The sequence below is a fragment of the Filicampus tigris genome, chromosome 8 (assembly GCF_054856515.1).
Source record: "Filicampus tigris isolate MCC_2025a chromosome 8, RoL_Ftig_1.0, whole genome shotgun sequence".
In the NCBI taxonomy this organism is placed as follows: Eukaryota; Metazoa; Chordata; class Actinopteri; order Syngnathiformes; family Syngnathidae; genus Filicampus; species Filicampus tigris.
In genome coordinates, this window is record NC_141224.1 from 654,669 (window position 1) to 672,613 (window position 17,945).

Sequence of the window (17,945 nt, forward strand, 5' to 3'; positions counted from 1 at the left end):
TATATCCCAAAAAATAAAAATACTTTGTCACATTCAAATTTAAACATTTCAATTCCTTGTTGGGGTGCAATCCGGGTTTAGCCTTATTTAGTACTGTATATAGTTCTTAAAAGATTAAATGCAAATAACCTTAAACGTGCCAGTAAAGTGAACTGTTTCTGGCATTGATTCTTTCCCGTCTCATGAGTACTTTGTTTCTGACCTCAACCGTTTGTTTTTTTTTTGTTCGTTTTTTTCTTTTAACGATACTTGATGAATGAAAAATAATAATGAAATAAAAAACGAAATAAAAATGGTACGCTCGGTTTCGAAATGAGTTAACTCTGGGCAAATTTCCCAAGATGCATCAGGACTGCCTTCACGCGTGTTGTGACGTTGTTTGTGGTATCCTGGGGAGGCTTCACCGTGCTGCTAAACATCCCCAAAACACGGGAATAAGCCCCCCACAAATCCGGCTCACATAAATAAAATAAATTTAACAGAGCGACCGGGTTTGTGAGTCGGGGAAAAGCGAGTGTCACACAGCGTTGTCACACGGAAATAATTGCGAGTCGGAAAGACTGGAGAATTTTGAGGTCAGCTGTCGACATTTAAACGGTAAGTTTAGCTTCCAAGCTAAGCTAGCTGCTAGCCTCTCCTGTAACGTTAGGTGACCGTGCTAAAGCTAATCTTACGTGTTGATGTTCAATGTGAAATGGATGGACTGTATGTGTAAAGGTTAAACAGCATTAATTTGCCCATTGCGTACCACAGCGTTTGGGATAAAACGAGACAGATTAGCGTGTCTATTAAAAATATATATTTGTGGCAGCTCGTTAGCATTACATTCGAGGCAGTGATGCTAACTAAGTCCCTCATCGTTTTTTTTTTTTAATGACAAACTTCACAAAATAACGTACCGATGTGAATATTTAGGGGGTGATTGCACGATTAACAGGCCACTGTGTGTTCGCGTTTTTGTAACGGCGCTGCGATTGCTCGCCTTGGTCCCCTCCTCTAAAAATGACAGGGCGGTTGTGAGGTCGCTTCAAAGGTGAGTGATGTGTAGGAGACTTTCCTTTTGCCGTGTGAAACGTCCACTTTGTGGATATCCTCTTCTGTGAAGATTTGAGGAATGTCGATCCTTGTGTCATTGAAAGGAAAGTTGTCGATCCTTGTTTTGTGTGTCGACATAGCTGGTAGTGGTGTAAAATATCTATAGTGCAGTGGTGCCTCGAGAAATTATCTTTTTGCCATTGAAATGAATGGAAATGACATGAATCCGTTCCGGCTAAAAACAAACGGAAAGATTGCACTTTACAGTACTGCATTTACACTGTATGTAATTGGTCAAGTATGTTAAAAATACAGCCGAGTCACTCTAGTACTGAGGTCACCAACCTTTTTGAAACTCAGCTACATCTTGTGTACAGATTTATGTAAAGAGCTGCCCAGCTTGTTAGACACTTCTGCAACAAAAAAATTACTCAAATCATCTCATCGCCATTGCGCCCGCTTGTCGACTAATGCTATATTTTTGTCATATGCTCCAATACTGAGCTTTGAATTATATCAGTTTAAAAGAAAACACACACACATTATTACCAAATTTACACCGATTATAAAAAAAAAAAAAAGCATAGCCACCAAAAACAGGAGTCAAAAAATGAGCTATTTTTAACACAGCTACCTGTGGGTGCTACCTGGTGCCCGTGGACACTCCGCATGGGTTACGGTTACAAACAAATTTGATGAATATATATGCCAGTGGAAGTAAGCTCTCAAAGTCCATTTGATAAATAGAAATGTCCAATGCCGTCAACGAGTTCTGCGTGTCCTTTTAAAAAGTGTGGCCTGGTGACTGGCCTGGCCTGGTGACTGGCGTGGGAGTCAGCAAATGAGAGCGCGCAATTGGCTGTTTTGAGTTCAGGTTAGCGACTGGCTGTGAACTGTCTTAATTAGCCACTCTGCAATAATATGCTACCACATGTGGTGTTTTGTTAAGTTTTCACATTGAAGAAATTAAAAGCGCACCAGTGGCCTATCCTTATTTCCACATGTATATGCAAATTAAAATCACAGCCAACTGGAGCTGATGGAAATCTTTTTTATTTCGTCAGGTTGAATCATTGACAGAGTGAAGCGTGCAAGTCCTCCTTGGCCAAAAGGAAGGAGCGGCACTAAGGGACCATGTCTGAAAATGGCCCTCGCACAGAGGCGCCGCTGTACTTTGAGGTAGAGGTGGACCGCTTGGAAGGGGGCGACGAGGACGACGAAGACAAGATCGGATTCGACAAGGGCGAGCACCTGATGGCGGAGCCGTCGTCGTCCGGCGGCCGCGTGTACGACCGCACCACCGTGCTCATCGAGCGGGACCCTATCCGGCTGGACGAGGAAGGCGAGGAGGAGGGCCACTGCGGGGGCGACGAAGATGGCGTCACCTTCCTCACTGAAGGGGAAGGCGACGAGGAGGAAGGTTCGCTGGCCTTCATGGCCGACCCCGACGCCATGTCGCAGGGCTACGTGCACCACACCATCTCGCCAGACCAGATCCAGTTCACCATTAATCCGGGCTCCACCCCCATGCCACGCAACATCGAGGGCGCCACCCTCACCCTGCACTCGGAGTGTCCGGAGACCAAGCAGACAGAGGTAAGCTCGCACAGACGTGCCTTCTTCACATATGAATAAGGAGAATTAAAATGAACTGTTTTGATTTTGCCAAATGGCTGCAATGACACACAAAGCGAAAAAGGGGTCTGAATACTTTCCGTACGTACCCACTGTATAATGGCTGCACAATATATCGAAAAAAAATACCAATATCGCGACAATGGCCTATGCAATATGCATAGCACAAAGACATGCAATAATTTTCTCATGGAATTGTATGCTTTTGTCAGTTTGACCAGTCTAATGCAAACTTATCTAGTCGCTAATCGCCACCCAATAGTTGGACATTACCCAGGAGAATTACAATTCATTAGCTAAGAACACATTGAGCTTGCTTATTTTGCAGCATGAAAAAATTGTAATTCTTTCATTCGATAAGAAAAATGTGATTTCCTTAGGTACACGCTAAGTATCACAATAATATGAATATTGTTAAGAGTTAACGTCCCTATCGCATGTTATTCTAATATTGTGCAGCCCTATACAACATGTGCAATCGGATATTGTTTATTGTAATATGCATTCATGTAGAGGACATGTAAAAAAAAAAAAAAAATCTAAAATCGAACTTGCACTATTGAGGGAAGAAAAGAAAAAAAGTCCCAAATGTGTTTAGGAAAAAGAAATATGGCAAAATACATTTGCACAAAAGTGGACAAATGCTAGCACAGAACACAAAATGCCTTTCTACAAATAAATGTTGCCTAAGTAGAACTGCCGTACTGTTTGTCGCTGAAGACATAAGTTCCCTTCCAGCTACAAACTGACAGTATTTGTTCAGAATGTTTTATGAAAACACGCACGTGATAATTTAATCTCCTGTCTACATATTGCACTTGTAAAGAAGTAAGATTTCGAAACAGTGTTATGAGTCACAGAGATGATGAAGATGGTTGACTTCCCGTTTTTGGTACTGATTAACACACGCTTGCGCAATCTCATGAGCTTCAAAAATTGTTCCTTTGCCAAGATATTATTGCTCGGTTTTTATATTGTCATTCAACTCATACTGGATCTCATGAGATTGCGCAAGTAGAAATCATGTGCTTGCAGTCCACCAAAACAGACAGCATGAGTGGGTCATTGTGTGGGCGCATTGTTGGATTTTCTGTCTTTGTGTTTGCTGTGTTCCGGCTGCCTGCTGTCAAATGACACATTGGCTTCATGAGACATTATTTGGATGAATGAACCCCCCCCCCCCCCAAATCATAATGTACTTCACTAGGGATGTCACAATATTGGCGATATCGCGATATTAAGATTGCCACTATCGTCGTCGTCATGTCACGATATTAATAGCAGCAAATCGGTCTAAAAGCCCACGTTGTTTTCCATTTGTGCAGTTCCAGCACCCTTTGTTGGGTCGTTTATTAGTGCAGTTTAAGTGCCTCGACCTTTGGTGATCGGTCATTGTAGGTCATTTATATACATTGAGGTTAATGTTAAGTGTACTATTTGAACTATACGCATAATAATTAGGACCGCAACTAATTAGCATTGTGTAGACACATTTGCTCATGTTTATTTTATTTGTATTTTGTGTTCTACAGAAACCATACACACACACCAAAATTAAACAGATTGTTGCGCACATGAACAAAACCATGTGGTAACCAATAAAAGGTCCCTTAAATCAGTCCTGCCATTTTTCAACATCTCCGTCGGCCCTCTTCAGCCCAACACAGCATTGGGAACTACGTAGACATACATGATGATACTTTGCGCTGCTGAGCCGATAAGAGCGCATGACTGGCTAAGCCGATTCCTTTGTCAATTTTCCTATTATGTACAAAATTGTAATATTGTGATGGTTATTTTTTTTTAATATGGGCAAAAAAAGACAAAAAAAGTCTTTTGTTTTTGACAATATCGTGAGCTTTTTATATATCGCCAACCTCCCCACAATGCCGTGGTAATTGTCATATTGTGAGGTTCATATGGTGATATTTTCTCGTGTCGTGACATCCCTTGTCTTCTCTCATTCACTGACACCCAGGACACTCACCATTAGTACCTCGAAGCATATCAAGACAATACTTGATTTGAATTGGGAAGAGGCTGTGTGGACACGTATATTTTTAAATATATATAACCGCCCATCCCCCCAACCCCCCCTTTCGTCCGCGTGCCTCAGGTGAAACGTTACCAGTGCATGTTTGAGGGCTGCACGAGGACGTACAGCACGGCGGGGAACCTGCGCACGCACCAGAAGACCCACCGCGGCGAGTACACTTTTGTGTGCAACCAGCAAGGCTGCGGCAAGGCCTTCCTCACCTCGTACAGCCTCAAAATCCACGTCCGTGTGCACACCAAGGAGAAGCCCTTTGAGTGCGACGTGCAGGGCTGCGAGAAGGCCTTCAACACCCTGTACAGGTAATGTCGTAAAATAAAACAAACAAACGAAAAAACATTCATTGCGGAGCAATTTTGCAAATCAATGACTTCATTTGAGGAGCAACTTTCTAACTTTGTGGAACTAGTTCTCTGGGGTTTTTTTGTACGTTGATCCTGGGAACTGAAGCAGGGTTTTATCAAATAATAAAAAGATGACAATATAATGAATAAACAATTGGTTCTCTTTCCTTTTTTATCGACTCAACAGTTTTTATTTCTGAAATAAAAACTCATTTCTGAAAAGAAAGGACGTCGTAACGTAAGATGCGACTTTTTCTCCGTCGCTGATGGTGAACTCTGCTCATCAATTGTCTCCGCAGGCTAAAAGCACACCAGAGACTCCACACGGGCAAAACCTTCAACTGTGAATCTGAGGGATGCACAAAGTACTTCACCACTCTCAGCGACTTGAGGAAGCACATTCGCACGCACACTGGAGAGAAGCCTTTCCGGTGAGCGGTAATTAGAAACCCCATGAGAATAAAGCAACACGATAGTAACCAATGGTAAACATCAGCTTCTCCAACAGATTTGAGTCACAACTAATCCTCATCAGCAGAAGGATTTGGGATGATGTATTCTTTAGTAATACATTTTCTCAAGAGTTTATATTGGGAAGGACGCTGCAGCAGACATAATTCGATTTTTTTTTTTTCATTTATTTATTTTTGCCTCTCAAGGTGCGACCACGACGGTTGCGGCAAAGCTTTTGCAGCGAGTCACCACCTCAAAACCCACGTACGGACCCACACAGGTACGTTGTGGGAGGCATTTCCTACCTCAGTCAGTCCCGACCGACATTTATTGAGCCAAATCACACACTTTACCAAGTACCACTGTAAAAGCCATGACGTTTGATTCTTTTAGTCATGAGTTTGCTAAAATGTGTGTATGTTCCATGTAAAGCGCCAACCTTCATTTTTGTAAATTGCGGTTTTATTACATAAATGTATTACGACGAACATTTTAATTTTGCAACCTTACACACAAATTCACTTACTCAGTGTGAAATGCCCCGGAAGCAAACAAATCACACATTCAAAAGTGTCGCGATTCATTCTCAGTGTGGTACGTTATGCAGGCTCCCTCTAGTGTTGCATGAAAGAAAATCACTGAATTAAATGTTTACATTATCAATACAGGTGTTATCATGGCCAAAACATGTTTTAATCATTGCGGTACATTTAAAAGGGAAGTTAGCCCAAGCATATTTTTTTCAAGACTATGTTCTGCGCAGGCCCACTAGTTGAAACAAGGCATTCTGATCATTATTGCTTTTGTGCAATAACATTGAATCCAGCCGTTTTTAGCCATCTCAGGGGGGCGGCCATTTTGTCACTTCTGTCGACTGAAAATGACATTGCAGTTGCTCAGGGCTCAGGTAACGACCAATCACGGCTCACCTCTTTTGTAGCCGAGTCATGATTGGTGGTTATCTGAGTCCTGAGCAGTTGTGATGTCATTCTCAGTCAACAGAAGTGACAAAATGGCCGCCCCCGGAGATGGCTAAAAACGGGTGGCTGTTGCTGCTTAACTCATATTTCATATTAATCATATTGCCGTTTTTCAACTAGTGGGCCTGCATAGAACATATTCTTGAAAAAAAAAATAGGTTTGGGTTCACTTCCACTTCAATTCTTTTCAAACGCATACAGTACATCAGCAATAGTAATGATACTTTTTAGGAATTGAACCTCCGCATTTGTTTTTTGAAGAACACTTAGGCCTACGACACTACTACGGTACGTTTGAATGTTTCTCATTGTGGTAGTACTTGACGAGAAGAATTTTATTGGGCAAAAGCATTGACTTGTTCTGCCTGTCACTACACCTCGCTAGCATGAAGAAACGCGCATCGTTTGTAGTAAATAAATGTTTGTCAGACCGTTTGAGTGAAATGTGTTCATTTGTCAAGGCATGGCTAATGCTTTCTCATGAAACGCTACTGCGCCAACGCGCCGTGGTCGGAAGTCTCCGTGCTAGCCAAATCCATTTGCGTTATGCTTATTTAGGCGAGAAGCCTTTCAACTGTCCGAGCGACGGCTGCGAGAAGACGTTCAGCAGCCAGTACAGTTTGAAGAGTCACATCCGGGGTCACGACAAGGGGCAGCCCTTCAGCGTCACCCTCACTCACCCGCTGTCCGAAGTGAGTCACGGCGGCTTCTCGCTCTGCGGGACGCCGTGTCCTGTGTTGCTGCCAAAGACACTTCTAATTGTCACTTCCTCCTCACAGGCGCGGCATCAATCGCTATGTCTAACAGTTACATCTTGTTTCCGTGAGAAGTTGCCAGATTCATTGGATCCCATTCACCTTTTTTTCTTTTTTTTTTTTTTTTTTTTTGAATAGGACGCAAATCATTCACTGTGCCTCAGTGACTTGAGTCTGATCTCGACTGACTCGGAGCTGCGAGAGCAACTACACAATGTAAGTCCAGCTGAACCGAGTTGCAACAAGGATGTGGGTCACCTCAAATGGTCCTCTATTGGGACTGTCATAAACTGAGGACCGCCCCTATATTCAATGCGCATTGGAATTTTCCGTTGGTGCTGAGTGAAAAGTGGCGTTTGGACAAAATGTCAAACATTCAACGTACTGCAGCATATTGCACAAGTGACGGTCACGCCTTTTGGGATTTTCTTCATCTACGGCTTTGGGTCTCTTCGTTTATGCCAACAAATCTTCATTGAGATGCAAACAAATGCCTGCGTTTAACATTTTCCGTAAATGTCTATATGATTTTGACAGTGTTGGCCCCAAAGTCTGTCCTTGATGTTGAAGTATATTTCTATAAATTGTTTAATCTTGCAGTGGTTTCTTTTTCTTTTTTTCCCCCCAGAGCTGTAATTCATTGGGGCCGTAACGATACAGAATCGGAACCAAATACAGACCTGATTGAAACTGCCAGGTTTTGTGCCTGCAATTCTGACGTATGAGCTCATAATGCTACCAAATTTATAATAATACTAAAAATGACACTGGTCAGCACATCAACTTTTCGAGATTTTTTTGCGCTTATTCCAAATCTGCCCCCTTTTTTTTTTCGGTAGCACATGAGCTTTTCAGAATGATAACAACATATGATATGTAATGTAGGAAGATATTTACTAATACTTACGGCTGGCAGTGGTGCAAATTGGATAACCACAAAGTTTCTTTTCCAGGCACAGAATTTGGACCTGAACAATGTGACCCCTGTGAAAATCTTTGAGCTCATGTTCCAGAGTCCTGAAAATAGCGTTAGCCAAGATGAGGCCCACCCTAGCGGTAAGAACGCTTGGGGAGCTTTTTTCCGAGGGTTGCGCGTCGTCCGCTGATCCACGCTGGCTTTCTCCTCCGCAGAGAGTCTTGCCGAGCGCTTCGGCCTGGAGACGCCCACCCCGCCGACGGTGACCGAAGCTTCATCTCTCATCTCGTTCTCTCTCACTCCCGCCTGCTCCCGCCCGGCCGCCGCCATGGAGGCTCCTCGTTCCTCCCGGGCCCTCGCGCCAGCCACCCCGGCGGCGCCGGCTTTCGCGCACATCTCCGAGGGGCCCGTTCAGGCTTCCGTCCAAGCGCCCGACCAGGCGGGCCCGCAGCACTACGTCACGCTGCCGTCGACATTCCTGCAGCCGGAGGGCGCGGCCCGGCCCGCTCCTCCTCCTCCTCCGCCTCCCCCTCCTCCCCCTCCCCCCGCACCCGCTCCGGTTGCGCCGTTGCCGGGCGCTTCGACGGCCGCGTCGGCGGTCGCGGGCGCCGCCTCGGATGCCCTGGCCGCCGTAGCTCAACCTGTGCCTTTGGCCAGTAACGCCGTCACCGGTTCGGGCCCCGCCACCATCACCATTGCGCCAACTCAGAACCTGCTGCAGCCCGGCCTGGTGATGTCCGACCAGAACCTTCAGTGGATCCTGAGCAGCGCCGCCAACAGCCAACAGAATCCCGAACAAGCAGTGAGTGTGAAACTTGGCCATGACTCATTCATCACATTGATTCTCGCGTTTGCATTCCCACATGTCAACTATTCTTTCCCAGCCGCAAGGTGGTCCAAAAGTGGAGAAGGTGTTTTTTACTACAGCCATACCAGTGGGTGGCAATGCTGGTAAGACTTGGAAATCTTTTCTTTTTTTTTTGGTGTGATTATTGCAGCCTAAAATTTCCGGGCAGCATTTTACAAAGCTTGCGATTTCTACAAGCTGCCATGCGAAACGGCTTATTTTGAGCGGGGCCTTTTGTCGACGTATTGCATTGTTGTCACTCTAAACTTGTCGTTTCAGGCAGCTCGGTCCAGCAGATCGGCCTGAGCCTGCCCGTCATCATCATCAAGCAGGAAGAGGCTTGCCATTGTCACTGCGCCTGCAGGGACACGGCCAAAGACAAGAACGCCTGCTCGGCGGCCTCGGCCTCAGCACAAGCGCCGCCGCCGGACGCTCCCCCCGCCCCCCCGCCGGCGCAGCCCCAAGCTCCTCCGCGCCAGCCCGCCGCCTCGTCTTCACCGCGCCGCCTCCCCGAGTCTTCCTCCGAGGCGGGTGAAGTCGAGCCCTCCCCCGCTCAGACGTCGGCGCAGGGGCTGGCCAACATGGACGTGTCGGACTTCCTCTCGCTGCAGAGCCCGGAGACGGCCTCCAACATCGAGGCCCTGCTGCTCGTCACCGACGACTTCAGCATGGCCACCGAAGGCAATCCTTAGGCAAGTGCGCTCGCCTTTCTCCTTCAATAGCGCGTGCTTCGTACCTTCAGTGCATTCTCCTCCCCGTGGCATTGTGCGACATACCTGCACAAACGTTTGAATCTCTCTTTGCAGTAGTTGAGTTCACTGTTAAACGACGGCTGCATTTAATGCAGGGAAAAATGCGGTCCAAGAGTTGTTTTGTTTCGTTGTCGTCGCTTTGTTGATAATACGCATATTCCAACTGTATATAAGTCACTGATGACATCCAGTCCAATTGTGCTGTCCACACACTGAAATAGTGAGAATTCCTGTTTGGCTGGCTCGGAGCATGAGTGTTGTACTGCACTTGAAGAAAAGAAAATTCTGACACATGCTTAGAGCTGGTTTTAATGCACTGATCGAGAGTAGCTCCTAGCACAATCTTCTCGGGTGGACACGCTTGTAAACTGGTCCGAAAGATGTGATTCTTGGCAAATTCAGGTTTGAGCCGCCTTGTCAAAAAAGGGGACATAGCATCGCTTCCCTCTAACTTAAACCTAATTTAAAATTGTACATTGTAATTTATTTAAGCCGTTCATTTCCAACTGGCAATGCTGTTATGATAGATGAAGAGTCTTTTATTAATTTATTCCGATCACACGTGCATTTCAGTTGTGTTTTTCTTTTTTGTCGATGTTACTGAATGACTTTCCTGTTCCGGAAGAAAACGGCTCCTTCGTGAGTTAATGTCCTCTCTGGAACCACACCTAACCGCTACTGTCGTGGCCCTCTCAGGGACGCATCGGCTCATAAATGATCCCGCTTCCCTCCGTTTTGTGTACGCCCGCCTCATCCCTGCATTTTGATGCCCTCTTCTACACGCCACCAGTTGTGTACACGGCCGCTGTAACTTGATTTCAAAACCAGGGCTGGGGAACCTCCAACTGCCAGTTTTGAAACAGCTCGTCCTTAATAGCGTTGCAGTCGTGCTGGAATCTGCACCAGCTGGCGTTGGTAGAGAGGCGCGCTGCAGTGCGCCCTCGACCTAACTTTGCTGTCGGGTGAAGTTTCTGGATGAACCTAAAATACACTACGTTGATTTTAATCACAAAATGTGTTTTTTATCGAAGCATAAACAACTTGGCGTGATGTCAAAGAATAAGCACATTTCCCCGGCCACTCTTGTACACTAAATGTTTATAATAGCTGTGCAACAGAAACTCTTCAAACTTTGCTTTTTAGGCACAGGTACATATGAAATTATGTACTAGTTAGGACCGTACTGCATGTACTTTATTGATACAGCATGGTGGCGGCATCTGACTTCATTTCCGGAAACGTTGGTTTTTTTTTTTTGGTTTTTTTTTTGTGAAGGGTCATGCGATCCAACATGGCATATTTGATTGGCCGTTATATCAGCAATTCAAATTTCAAATCGCAGAAAAACACTGTTTGCTGACGGTTGTCCACTCATGAAAAGTAGTTGCAGAAGCCAATTGGTCAACATGTTCTCTAACCAAGAGCTGAACAGTAAAACTTAGAACGGGTTTAATCCAATGTCAAAATGTGAAGAGGATTGTTTAACTCTAAATTGAACCCCAAAATATATTGGCCAATTCATGTGCAGTCAAAAGGTTAAGTTAAGTTGACAAGGGAAGGTTCATGCATTTTTGGTTCATCCTTGGAGTTTCACCCAGAAGCTGAATACTCCAAACTTTTTTTTAGTCGTCTTTTTTTTTTTCTTTTATAAATGTAGTCATACTGTCCACAGAGAACTGAAATGGCCCCTGATAGTGAAAAGGTTCCCCACCCCTGATTTAAATAGCAACCGTGTCCATACAGTACATTTTGGCGAAAAGTAAGGAATATTCTGAGATTTTTGTAGATGAACTCGGAGCCCGCATATTGGTTCACATGCTGTAACTTTTTTTTTTTGTAAACTAAACCACCCAGCTTCCTGATGACTATTTACTTTAGCTAGGGACACAATGCAACAAATGTGTAAACAAACACACACACTTTTCTCTACAGCTTCATTTCCCAAGAGCCAATCAAATGGCCAGTATGGATTTGCTATTATGGTAAAGACTGCAGTCACGCACACTGTAAACTCTCAGAACCATTCCAGATATGCAGTATTATGAGGGTCCAAAACATTAAGAAAATATTGTAATTCAAACATACGATGAACTAACTATGCAATTTTTGAGTAAGGCATTCAGAGGCATGCACACCGACGCCCCGACACAGTGTATCTCCTTCCTTCCTTTCTTTGTTAAATAGTGTTGTGTTAAGAGTATTTTTATATGCATCACTTCATTTGCAAATGTTAGGTAATAATATATACATATATACAGAGAGAGCTATGATATTAACACTTATGCCAGCTACACAATATTAAAAAAAAAAAAAAAGTTATATTTTACATCTGAGATGATGTGAACGCTGAAGAATGCGTCCCTCTTGAGGAAACCGGTATAAAGCGGAAGTCAACCCACACATTTTTTTCCAGAATATGTTCTATGCAGGCCCGCTAGTCTAAAGACGGCATTCTGCTTAGTATTGCCTTTGTGGAATATTAGAAATCCACCTGTTTTTAGCTAGCTCAGGGGGCGGCCATTTTGTCTTATCTGTCGACTGACGATGACATCACAGTTGCGCAGGGCTCAGATAACGACCAATCGTGGCTCATCTTCCGAAAACAGCTGAGCCGTGATTGCTCGTGACCTGAGAAACTTCAATGTCATCTTCAGTTGACAGAAATGACAAAATGGCCGCCCGCTGACGTGACTAAAAGTGGGTGCATTTTGCTGCTTAACTTAGATTCCACAAACGCAATATTTAACAGCATGCCGTATTTAAACTAGTGGGCCTGCATAGAACATATTCTGGAAACAAATGTTTGGGTTGACTTCTGCTTTAATACCAGTCTGCATTGAAGAAACACTTGATTTAGTGAAAGATTCTGTTTTAAGAATTACTTTGTTTAAAATACAAAAAGACTATAAATATTTACACAGCTTTTCTTTTCTGAGCTTTATGGCTAAACAATGTGCCGGCTAACCAGCTCTGCCTTTTGCCTCCATATTACAATTTGACAGATGACAATGGTTTTTTGACACGTTTGGAAGCAAATGTATTGCAAATAAGAAAATATTCATTTGACATCTGCATGTAATGAAGAAAATTCAACTACAGTGCGTGCTTCCAAAGGGATGTCTCGTGACCCACAGAGCAAGGATTTGTATTTTCTAAAGAGAATGTATAATGTTCAATGTTGGCATATGCTCGAGTCGTTTCGTACAAAGTCATATGATAACTTTCTCAAATAAGGGCAATATACTAATAAAACATTGTCTCAGAACATTGTCGTTGTTTTATTTTAGTATGAAGTTGGTCATTTTGATGGCGGCAAGGTCACATCCTGGAGAGATTTCGTCTGTGGGGAAACAAACAACCAAATTAAAAACTGAAGTCGCCTTGCGCCAAATTGAGGCTAGCTGCTCACCATAAGAACGTGATCGAGATGTTTCAAGTCCTGCAGGATTTTATTGCACAAGGTGATTTTCTCAGATGCAATCCATATCCTCTCATCAACATCCTGCACCTTCTATGAAACAATTGCACATTATGTTTAGGCTAATACTACTCAACTTACTTACGTTTTCTCACTGACCGTTTCCATTGCAGGGCCACCTGCATCATTTGCCTCAGACATTGTGGATTCTGTTGATCTCGAAGCGTTTTACTTTCCACAGAATGAATACAAGTCAGCCAGCAGGTGATTCAAATAGCCATAATGAAAGGGTCATTTTGATCGTGCCCATTTATATTGGTCGAGACGGCGTCGACCGTGAAAAGTATTCTTTTTTAAAAATTATTATTAATGAATGAAATAGAAGATATATCATTAGAATTGTCAGTATTCTAAGTAACAATCCATTTAGCGTCAAGGTACTTTTGTAGCTGAGAGGGTTTTTTTTTTTTTTAAGTGTTACTATCCCTTTAAGAAATGTGTCGTCACGAATTGGGGGCGTAACCCGGAAGAATTGACTTCCGTACTGGCTCACGTCGTCCGGCGGCAACATGTTTCTCCTGTTCGACCTGCCAGCGCTCCTCTACTGACGCAGTTTCATGAAGTGTTTTCGGGAGTTGGCAGTACAAGTAATTAAATACCGAGCTGCTCACCGTTCTCCTGCAGTTTGCCGAGTCGGAAGTAAAATGTGTAAACGGCTGAAGACCAAAGTGCTGCATTTGGCACCGGCCAACGGCGATGGGCCGTTTGTTCCACCGGAGGCTCGTACAGGTAAGAAGAGCTCACCGGGTCAAACAACCGTCGACGAGCTTAACGTGTTTCTATTTTTATTCATTTATTGTTTTGTTTTTATTTGGTTGTATAGCGTTACAAGAGGAGGCAACGTAAGCATGTAGGCTTGTTGCATCAGAATCTCGTGTGCACCTGTTGGACTGGTCTGCGGGTATATCAACTAGTTACTAGTTCTGCATTAAAACCCTTTTTAAGTAGAACCACCTTTTTTTTTTTTAATTAAGAAAATTAATGAAGAATTTCTGTTAAAGACTACAACTGAAACCTAAAATTGAAAAATTAAAATGTAAAGTGAAAATAAATGGCTTGTAAACTGTAAACACTGCAGAGAAGTGTTGTCGTTAAAAAAAAACAAAGATCATTCCACTATTAGAGGACAAGTCAGGCGCCAACATTTGTTTATAAAGGTGAGATTCTTTTTTCTTACGAAAATGTGGTCATAAAAAAGCATAATAATTCGATTTTTCAGCCCACCCATCAACAGTGCACATTTATTTTTCCAGTATTTGGTGTCATATTTGGCACAGCCTTGTGACGGATACTCCACTTGTAGCACATGTGCACGTTATTTGCACACTATTTAATATGGTTAAATTGTATTGAAATATGAATTTGATTTTACTAGCATATGCTAGAATTACAAAAACACCATTGCGAATAAATGTTAATGTTGGAGTTTTTGCCCCAAGAGTACGTTTTCTCTGTGTTAGCTGCTATGCTACCTGGTCAACAACAAACTTACCTCCAGTACTTACTGAAAAAATATAAGAGGAACAGGGTTGTGTTGGTGTAAAAGTATAGTTGGAAACATTGGGAAAAAATCTGGAAAATAATATTGATGACTTTGTAGGTCTGCCCTCGGTCAGAGAAATTAACATGGTGTCATTTCGGCAGAGCAGTGCAGAGCAAGTCTGTGCTAAAACTCTGACCAACAGAAAAGTTACTAACACCTGTATTCAAACTATGGCAGAAGAAAATAATGCTAAAATCATAGTTTAAGTCATTTCCATGTCTTTGTTTCCTCAATTGCTTTTCCTTAATCAAATGCTGAGTGTTTTTTTGTTTAGTTTTTTTAATCGGTGTTTACTTGGCCGTTCTTTTTTTTTTTTGCAACCCGGAAGTGCGTGTGACTTGATTGTGAAAAGATCTACAAAGGTTTGATAATACCGTTCTCTTCAGATGTTGCAGACATCCTGAGCTGCACGGTGAAGGCCCTGCAGGACGGCCACGTGGTGGCCGTGCCCACCGACACCATCTACGGCCTGGCGTGTCTGGCCCAGAACTCGGCCGCTGTCCGCGAGATCTACGACATCAAGGGGCGCAACGAGCAGAAGCCTTTGGCCATTTGTGTGGGCGAAATCCAGGACATATACAAGTAAGAACATTTTCAGGTGCCTCCAAAATTTTCAAGCACCTCCAAGTGGTACAAGCCTATGCCTCAAGTCAAAACTCCACAAGTGTCCATCCGTCGCAAAGTTGTTGTTTTTTCCCAAAGAAATACAGAGCCCAAATGTTTTGGACATTGGATTCACTCTCTTTTTATTTTTTGATGCTGTATTCCCATATTCTTAAAAGGTTCTATAACACAGCATAATCAATGCCAGTTTTTTGTTGGCGCATCTATGGCACTTGGTATTGTGTGCTAGCATTTAGCTAGCGGACTATTGCACATCACGTGCTTTGATTAAGTAGGCAAAGTGCAATTGTCTTGGTTTTATGTTTCAAATTCAACTGGGATTGGCAATAAATAGCATGCTGACAACTCAAGACCAAACATCTTGCCCCCGTGTTCAGATACTGTAAGGTGAAGGTGAAAGAGGAGCTCCTCCACGACCTCCTGCCAGGCCCGGTCACACTGGTGCTTGAAAGGTCGCAAACACTCAACAAAGAGCTCAATCCGTTCACGTCGGTAAGTCGACCAGTTTTTTTTTTGTTTGTTTGTTTGTTTGTTTAAGTGGAGCTTGTCCTTGAATATGTGTTGTCACGCTCAGCTCGTAGGCGTCCGTATTCCAGACTGCGCCTTCATGCGTCGTCTTTGTCAGATGTGCGGCGAGCCTCTGGCGCTGACCAGCGCCAACGTCAGCGCGCAAAACAGCACCGTGGCCGTCCATGTAAGTATGAACGTGGGAGGAACACTAGGGTAGATGATGGCGGCAAGAATTGCCTTGTTTGGATTGATTGATTTACTCTGGTCTGTAATGACACGTACAAAATATAGTGAATAAAGCTAATCCATGGTCAGTTGTATACAGTCGATCAATTATTCAACACAAACAAACCAGCAGCGTCTTAGCCACTTTTGCTAATTTGCTTGGATAGCATTTTGTTAGCCGCTTTTTGTTAGCCGCTGTTAGCTGTAGTGTTGAAATGTTTTGAATGCTGCTGCGATGGCAAATGTATGTGCCTCTGTTCGCGGCGTGTTAGCTGTAGCATTTGCTCCGATATAAGTGTCTTTGTTTCTTCTTTTTTCAACTTGGAGGAGTTTCAAGATCTTTGGCCCAAGCTAGCTGCGGTGGTGGACGGAGGACCAATAGGAGACCAGAGCCGGCTCGGGTCCACCGTGGTGGACCTATCGGCACGCGGCAAGTACCGCATCATCAGAGCCGGCTGGTAAGTTCCTCCTCTTCATTTTAATACAGCAAAAATGGATACTAGTCTAGTGTGAGCCACTATTTTACTTCATTGGATTAAATATTACTGTTACAATGTACATTTAAACTGACTACAAAAGCATTTATGTTGGCAAGTTTATCCAAAAAAAAAACAAAAAAACACTTTCACAGACAAAAAAAAATCCATATCTGTAAATATTTTTGGGAAAATCTGCTTGAATCAAAATATATTAGGAAATTCATGTGCTAATTGGATGGATGAAATGAATATTAAGTCAGAGAAAAATATGTTGAGAGCAATTCTTGTATATTTAATTCTAGACATGGCAAATATGTTTAGATGTATTGATAATTTGTTTGTTAGAATATCCCCCAGTTAAGTGAGCTATAATGTTATCAGGTTTCTATGAATTTAGAATAATTGAATTCATTTTTGGTGATCCGTAGTGGCTAATTTAATGAAGTAAAATAATGAACATGTTCAGCGCAAATGAAGAATGGAAATGCAGCTATTTCAGGTTCTATTCATGAACGTACGCATACAGTATCAATGGTTTACTTGATAGCAAATCAGCAAGACTACAAGTAACTAAACAAGTGTTCATGTCGCTTACGACTGTACATGTGATATTATTTGCGTGTCGTTAAAAAAAGCACGGAGAGAAAAACGACTGTTCACTGGGTTTTAGTGCCTTTTCCTCCACCGTGGACGTGCTGGAAGGTAAATACGGACTCACCTCGGCGGAGTTGGGATGATTGTCAAGTCAAAATGGAACGCACGATCAAACTTCTTACTTTTTCTTCTTTCAAAATCAGAAGAGGTCCTGCTGAATATTTTTCCATATTAACTTCTGGTCTTACCACCTATCATATTTTTATAAAGATGTATGTGTGTATTCTGTTTTTCTATTATTTTAGTCACTTATCTTGGGATCACGTGGCACTTTGTGTCCAATCCGAACAACTGCATCTTGTTATTTGCAAGGGCTTGTACGATTTATTATTATTTTTTATAAGAGTCAAAAAAATGTGATACAATAATAGGGACTCTTTCAGTAACTTGGGAGTTGAATGGCTTTCCTCTGCAGGCTACACTTGTTACCCAAAAGCTGTTACTCGTGTACAATAAAAGCCGATATTCAAATTGTCTGAATGCTTGTTCCGGCGGGACGCGCGCGCGCGCAACATTTTTATTGTGAGAAATTTTGCTCTGGAAGAAGCTTTTATGACGCAACTGGAAAGAAAATCAATTGCAAGTCGACACTTTTTGGAGTCGTAGAAGCAATCAACAAGGGCAAAAGACAAACTTGTCTGTCCGGCGATGAAACCCGCTTT

General features: G+C 43.1%; 2 protein-coding genes and 1 long non-coding RNA gene across 3 annotated transcripts; 2 read left to right on the top strand and 1 right to left on the bottom strand.

Moving 5' to 3' along the window:
• Positions 1 to 359: 359 nt before the first annotated feature.
• Positions 360 to 13,035, top strand: mtf1 (metal-regulatory transcription factor 1). Its single transcript, XM_086037058.1, has 11 exons — positions 360 to 597; positions 2,100 to 2,631; positions 4,787 to 5,025; positions 5,367 to 5,498; positions 5,727 to 5,800; positions 7,059 to 7,192; positions 7,394 to 7,471; positions 8,209 to 8,311; positions 8,387 to 8,973; positions 9,056 to 9,122; positions 9,298 to 13,035. Exons 2-11 carry the CDS (start codon positions 2,170 to 2,172, stop codon positions 9,708 to 9,710), a joined length of 2,289 nt encoding a protein of 762 aa, XP_085893184.1. The 5' UTR covers positions 360 to 597; positions 2,100 to 2,169; the 3' UTR covers positions 9,711 to 13,035.
• Positions 13,023 to 13,616, bottom strand: LOC147142852 (uncharacterized). Its single transcript, XR_015087729.1, has 3 exons — positions 13,348 to 13,616; positions 13,180 to 13,281; positions 13,023 to 13,110 (listed from the first exon to the last, which is right to left on the bottom strand). It is a non-coding gene; the product is annotated as an uncharacterized LOC147142852 (long non-coding RNA).
• A 69-nt stretch (positions 13,617 to 13,685) lies between these two features.
• Positions 13,686 to 17,754, top strand: yrdc (yrdC N(6)-threonylcarbamoyltransferase domain containing). The gene is made up of 6 exons (XM_086037062.1): positions 13,686 to 13,977; positions 15,178 to 15,373; positions 15,793 to 15,907; positions 15,990 to 16,109; positions 16,478 to 16,608; positions 17,300 to 17,754. The coding sequence occupies exons 1-6, from the start codon at positions 13,806 to 13,808 to the stop codon at positions 17,364 to 17,366; spliced, it is 801 nt and encodes a 266-aa protein (XP_085893188.1). The 5' UTR covers positions 13,686 to 13,805; the 3' UTR covers positions 17,367 to 17,754.
• Positions 17,755 to 17,945: the final 191 nt, after the last annotated feature.

Bases quoted from the DNA above. Each gene is read 5' to 3' on its own strand.
- mtf1 (XM_086037058.1), top strand. From the start codon at position 2,170: ATGTCTGAAAATGGCCCTCGCACAGAGGCGCCGCTGTACTTTGAGGTA. The intron at 5,801-7,058 runs GTACGTTGTGGG...ATGCTTATTTAG, and splicing joins CCACGTACGGACCCACACAG to GCGAGAAGCCTTTCAACTGT. The intron at 7,193-7,393 runs GTGAGTCACGGC...TTTTTTGAATAG, and splicing joins TCACTCACCCGCTGTCCGAA to GACGCAAATCATTCACTGTG.
- yrdc (XM_086037062.1), top strand. From the start codon at position 13,806: ATGAAGTGTTTTCGGGAGTTGGCAGTACAAGTAATTAAATACCGAGCT. The intron at 15,908-15,989 runs GTAAGTCGACCA...TGTCACGCTCAG, and splicing joins AGCTCAATCCGTTCACGTCG to CTCGTAGGCGTCCGTATTCC. The intron at 16,110-16,477 runs GTAAGTATGAAC...TTCAACTTGGAG, and splicing joins ACAGCACCGTGGCCGTCCAT to GAGTTTCAAGATCTTTGGCC.